Source organism: Danio aesculapii, chromosome 13 (genome assembly GCF_903798145.1).
Source record: "Danio aesculapii chromosome 13, fDanAes4.1, whole genome shotgun sequence".
NCBI lineage: Eukaryota > Metazoa > Chordata > Actinopteri > Cypriniformes > Danionidae > Danio > Danio aesculapii.
The window spans coordinates 22,125,016-22,131,585 of NC_079447.1; the positions used below are offsets into that span (position 1 = coordinate 22,125,016).

Below are 6,570 nucleotides of genomic sequence, written 5' to 3' on the forward strand. Positions count from 1 at the left end.
TGCCTAAAGGGGATTCACCTGATAGTTACCCTCAGTGCTTCTGGACAGCTTTAGTGTATGTTGGCATTACATTCTCACGTTATTTTATGGTCATCGTGGGACTGACCAAGTGATCTACAAGTTACCAAACCTCTTTCATGCTGACAGTCAAAACTAGCCATTGAGATGAAAACAACTTTGATGATATTGGAGGACATGGATTTATCATTTAGTGAGTTGTTTGCAGTAAAACTGATATGCTAGTTAGCTAGACTAATGTAGACTGTACATGAAAATGTTAACTACACTTCTTTTTAAACTTGTTTTTAAACCTGATTTTAGTCTTTCGGCATGACCAAGATGTTTCAGTCAGCTGAATAACCTGGATGAAACCAGACAAGAACAGCAAACTAAGTTGCTTTGAATTAATATTTATATGGATAAACATTGAAGTACATCTCTTCATTCTAAACAACTTCACTCCTCAAGTGTTATCTTTTTCCACAACTGCACAGAGAAGCTATTCAATACACAGTGTTTACACAAAAGACACCGCAGACAGTAATTGGGTTCTGTTCTGTGAGAACATGCTTCTCAGTTTCATTCATGGCCTAGTGGAATTAAAAGGCTTCATGTCAAATTAGTTTGAAATGGGTGACATCATCTGTTGAAGTAAGAGTTGGAACTTCCTGCACTTTGAGATCTGATGCTCTTGAAGTGGGTTGGAGGTGGGAACCGAGGGTTGTCTTTGATGTCCAGGTGAAGAAATAATGTACCAGGCAAGTTTCTGATGTCCAATCTAGTTAACACATTCCCATTCTCTCATTGCCTTTTGTGTTAAGTAAAGAATATGAACAGTTTACAAAACAATACATGTATGCAGCAAGAAATACACAGATAGTTTAACGTATATTTTATTCTACTCAAAGGCTAGTTTTCATAATTTAAAACGCATTTACAAAAATACATTCTCTAAAATATAATATATTGAATCCAAATGAACAATTGTTTATACACACTGACACATTTGGCCCAAATGTGCCTTGCTTATGGCACCAAACCAAGGTAATTAAACATGTCTGAATACAAAAAAGGACCCATGTGTAACTCCTTTTTAAGTAAAACAAATGCAAAAAACAGGTCTAACTGTCTGTGACCTCAGCAATCAGCAATTAGCAACACTTCTCTTTTTGGGAAGGACCCCTTTTACAAGCATGTTATGACGCATTAACGGTTATCATAATCGTAAATCCTTTAAAGTTTCTAATATTTAGATTTTTTTTAAAGTTTGAACATTTATATGTATTTATGTATGCATTATATCATCTTTGCTTCAAATGACAAAAAACGAATTACTGCTGTTGCGAGTTGTTTCTAAATGCAGCATGGGAGAGGACAGTAAATTTGATGTTGTTCTCTCCTCTGGCTGCCGTCATCAGTCTCACACTATTTTTTTTTCCTTTTTCTGAACGTCTTTATAACATCATTGTGGAGTTTTTATTTTATTATTTCGGCAAATAAGATTGTAAAAAAAATATTTTTGTACTCTCCCATTCACTGCGCTCTAAGTTTTCCCAACTATGACAACTTCTGCTACTGAGAAACCAGAAAATGTGAAAAGGGTCTATTTATTTTACAAAAATTTCCATCTGTGTGTGTGTGTGTTTTGAAAGTTAGTTATGTTTAAAATCTAATTTCAGATTATTACTATGAGACTGCTTTGCAATCATGCTAAAACCTTGATTTAAATGTGTGATGAATTAAAGCAGGGGTCACCAAGCTCGGTCCTGGAGGGCCAGTGTCCCTGCAGAGTTTAGCTCTAACTTGCCTTATCACACCTGCCTGGATGTTTCAAGTATACCTAAGACCTTGATTAGCTTGTTCAGGTGTGTTTGATTAGAGTTGTAGCTAAAATCTGTAGGGCACCGGCCCTCCAGGAACAAGTTTGGTGACCCCTGAATTAAAGGGTTCACATTTCCACATGTACTCGATCATTTATGATTTTAAATGACCCAAATATCTAGTTACACTAACATTTTTAAGACACACAAAGACTTTATCTTAATCTGTTACTGCACCAACATTAATCTGAATAATAGAATAGTTCTCTAATTTACTTTCCAACATAATTCAACAATTCTGCCAAAAGATAAGGCTTATATTCAATATCTTATAAAACCTTATTGTACATCCAGGAATCTAAGCCATTAATTTCTCACAATTTAAAAGCTAATAAGTGTAAGAGTAAGTGCTCGTGTTACTCATTTAGCACAATGAAAAAGGTTTAGAACAGAAGTAATGAAATATCACAGATACTGTATAAAATAAAAGATGAAATACAGTCCATAAAAACATGTGCACTTCCTGCCAAGTGCAACTAAAGACAATATGCCTCTTCAAGGTAAATTTGGGTGTTAAAACCAAAACAATGCCCGTTTGTTATTCCTTCCTCTGCCAGCGAGTCTATCTACATGCGCATGTCTCCACAGACATGTTGGGGTAGATCTTCAATACAATGTTTTTGCTCTCATCCACAAATAGTACACTGAGAGGTTTGATCTTCTCTGGGACACAGCATGGCTCTGGGATACCTGGAATGATCCCAACAGCCTTGACTATGCTCTGGATGGTTGCATGGTTGGATGGGCGGACCACCTGAAAAGGGCAGAAAAGAGAGAATAATGAGGTTTGGTAGCGTTTAGATATGCAACCATTTGTTTTGCTTTCTTAAATGGAGCAGAGGAAATCATGTCTTACAACACCTTTCTATTATTCACAACACAGGAACTTTACAACTGGTTCATTTCAAAAGAAAATGTGTCCAGAACGTGCTTAAAACCCCCATTAAGTGTACAATTATTTGGCTGTAATTGCACATAAAGTTAGTGTGCTTTGGTTGTGCAGACATTCTCTGAAGGGTTTCTTTGTTTAAATTCTCTGGCTAGAGTAGGTGCATTTAACCATAGTCATTTTTAAATATTTCAACATGTCTAAACCATTCACATGCGTATATGCTGATCCTCGCCATGAGGCTCTCTGACCTTTGGAATAGGGAATTCACACGTTCCTGCGCAGTAGAAAGCATCGAAAGACTTGGGAGACAAAATCCACTCGTTCCATCCAATATCTGCAAAGTCCACCTTCAGATACCTCCTGGAACAGCTGCGAGGTTCTTTCCACTGTCTCCTCCGAGCCTTCTTCATGGTTTTCTCATCAAACCGGAGAACCTGAGACTTGCCGAATCCATCAGCGTGCTCCTGGCCTTTCCTCCGACGTTCTTTTTTGAACGGCTTTGGCTTGAGCGGATAGTAAGCGCTTTCCCACATATCATGCTGTTTGAAGCTGTTGTACTCCACCTCCGGGAGCTCATTGTTCTCAATGGGATCAGTGAAGTCCAATTCCAGCTCCCGCTTCACGCGTATGTCAGGTGAGGAGTCTGGAGACTGAGCTGGCTGCTGGTCTCCGATGAAAGGGTCATATCTCTGTAGGCTCACAGCCACGCTGTTGGGCTCTGAAATGGCCAGGTCATTAGCATATACCAGTAAGTATGGAAGACTGGTGGGTGAGAGCTGGTCCTGATACCTTTGATACTGCTCTCCATAGTCAAACTCCACAATGATCAAAAGCTGATTCCTATCTCGGGCCTCCTTTATAATGACAGACACATCCTTGCTCTGCCAGGTCCCACGTCTGTGAGGAACTACAGTGAGGTTTCCAAGCAGTGATCCTGTGGTTGAGTTGACGGAGGGAGACCGGAAAAGAAGACGGATAGAGGGAAGTAGAGGGAAATTTGTGATGCGACAAGACGGGTTCTTGAAGCGCTTGCAGAACCAGGACCTCTGGCGGGGCCGTTTGTCAAAAAAGAAGTGAAATGTCGATGAGAGAATCACCTCAGATCCCTGAAGGGAAGTGAGATTCAGCCGGTATGAGACCCTCTGCTCCACATTCTCTGCAAAGATACGAGAGAAACTGCTGAGTTACATATCAATTATGAATATGGGCTCAAACAACAGGCTTTTTGTTCTGTTGAAGGACTTGGACAAAGCACAAGGAAGTGAGGAGACATGTTACTCCTAGAGCAGACATATGGAAATGTTTATTTAGATTCCCTTAAGAGTTAGAACTTGTAACAATGTCCTTCTATTAATCGGGACTGATTAAATGCTTTAGCAGACTGCCAGAAGAGACTGTATTTCCTTCACAAAAGTGCAGCTAATGTTATTTTGTGGTCATTATATTAGGCTGTCTTAACTGTTGTGTACTTGATCATTTGGTACAATATACTATAATATCTAAACAACTTGGTTCATTGCAATTACATTTTAATTGCTTGCCTTTAATAGACATTCGTGGTTACACTGCTAACCAAACCTCAAACTCATTAGTAAAATATGTGGTAATTTTCCAAAACAACATAATGCATTTCATAGCACTTTCATAATTAAAAGTATTTAACGTGTTTATTTATTGGCTTTGATGGTTCCAATAAGAAGATTAAACGTGAAGTTCTTTATTGATGAAAAAAGTCATTTAGATTATTGAAATAAATAAATTAATCATCATTTGGGGAACCCAGATTGATCTTCTATAGACCATTTTGAGGGATGTAAACAATAACAATGGTCTTAATGTATTTCCTGTTTTGCATTTTTAATTTCTACAGCTTCCGAATATCCAAAAAGGTCCACTTATTGATAAATAATGTTGCGACAGCTGTTTTAACATTAAGTTATGATTGAATTGCCTTTTGTTACAGTTATGAAATAGTTTGATATCAAGCAGGAAATGTTCATGGGCCAATGATATTAACACATTGAAATGGTCTACATGGTATTGCTGTGAAAACTCTATTTTCTAATCTCTCGTTTTGAGAGCAGTTAAAGCCATGACATTTGACCATTCTACTGTGATTTAAATAGCTCATACACTGCAAAAAAAAGATTCAAAGATGATTCCTTGGATTTACTACATTTTTTTAAGTTAAGTGATTGTAAACTATTTATTTGGTTGAATTTATATAAACAAATTAAGTTGAACATTACTAAACTTGTTTGTTTAAATTCAACACATAAATTACTTGCAGCAATTTTCGCACATCATGTTTTTTTCAGTGTATAATGTGCAAAAGTCAAACATCACCCACAGTATACACAGTTAGATTTTTTAGAATAGTTCATAAACCACAAATTAATATATTACTATATATCATAGCATAAGTCTGTAGAATGTCTTATTAACTAACAAACAAATTAAAACTGCACTTGTTCTATAAGTTAAAATCCCTAGAAAGTAATTAATGAGTCAAATTCTTGCAAATTATTTAAGTGTTTTTCCAAACAAAACAAAATAAAGTCATTTAAAGGATACAATATAAAATAAATAGTTGTTGTTTTAACCATCGTGGGATGGTACAAAAATATAGCATAATATTTACTTTAAAATGTCATATAATGGAAGTATGGCAACAGTAAATTTTGTTATTCATAATTCTTTTTTTTTTACGTACTTACCAGGTTTTGCTTTAAAGCTCCTCACAGTATTCCCCTCTTTGAGCCGGTTAGGTTCAGTGTTGTACTTCTCATAGAGTTTGTACATATGCTGTGAGAGCGCATCAGTGGGCACGAGCGCGTCTGTCGTGCTGTCGCGCGCACTTCTCCCAGCAGCTTCAGATGCGCCAGTTTCGGAACCAACCCAGAGCAGTAACAGGTGCGTCAAAAAGACACATTTAAATGTCATGTTGCAAAAAAGAGAAAAAACTTTCCAAACGATTGATTTCCGTGGGGTTAAATGCCGCGCTTGCACATATTAAAACATGCGAAAAGTTTCCACTATGACAGTAAGCCTCGGAGTGACGTTTTCCCAGTGATACGGTTTGGAGAGCTGCTGCTTTTCCCGCCTTGTAAAGCTGTTCGGAGAGTAAGTGGTCGCGGTTCCTCAGTTTTAGTTTAAGTTCTGTCTCCTCGTGTAAAACCTGTGACACATCACTTATTTCTTCTGACCGCCACAATCCACGCGAGCAGGCATAAGCAGAGTGAGGTGTGACGTATCCGCCCATCAGCCAACGGGAGCTGCTGCTACATTACACCCGATCCAGCAGGAGGCCAACACGAGGACAGATCCAGGCAACATGCATTTTCACAGCTTTGGGAAATACATTGAAAGGTGCGATTTAACTGTATTTTTTTCCACAACATGCATTTTTTTTTCAACCCATTTCCATTTAAAACGTATTCAATTATTTTATTTTGAGCTAGCTTTTGCTGTTATGGTAATAACCACTTTCAAAAATTAACCGTACTTTTCTAGAACTAATTTTTTTAAAAGTATGGTTATTGTAGTTGTATTATTATTATTATTTTATTTTATTTTTTAATTTCACAACCATCAGGAACAAACACAATATAAAATACGAAACATAAAATACTAAAATAACAATGGTTAAAAAAAAGATGTACAGCATTTCTACATCCAATGATTTTAAGAGTCGACAGGGGAATCAAAAAAGTGTTATAATAATTGATACATATCTCAGATTTTTTGCTTTTCAACACAGTATAAATAAAGAAGTCAAACTTGATTAAAAAAACTGTT

General features: G+C 36.9%; 1 protein-coding gene across 1 annotated transcript; it reads right to left on the bottom strand.

The window, feature by feature from the left end:
- Positions 1–394: 394 nt before the first annotated feature.
- gdf10a (growth differentiation factor 10a) lies at positions 395–5,984 on the bottom strand. The gene is made up of 3 exons (XM_056470988.1): positions 5,490–5,984; positions 3,021–3,928; positions 395–2,634 (listed from the first exon to the last, which is right to left on the bottom strand). Exons 1-3 carry the CDS (start codon positions 5,713–5,715, stop codon positions 2,443–2,445), a joined length of 1,326 nt encoding a protein of 441 aa, XP_056326963.1. The 5' UTR covers positions 5,716–5,984; the 3' UTR covers positions 395–2,442.
- Positions 5,985–6,570: the final 586 nt, after the last annotated feature.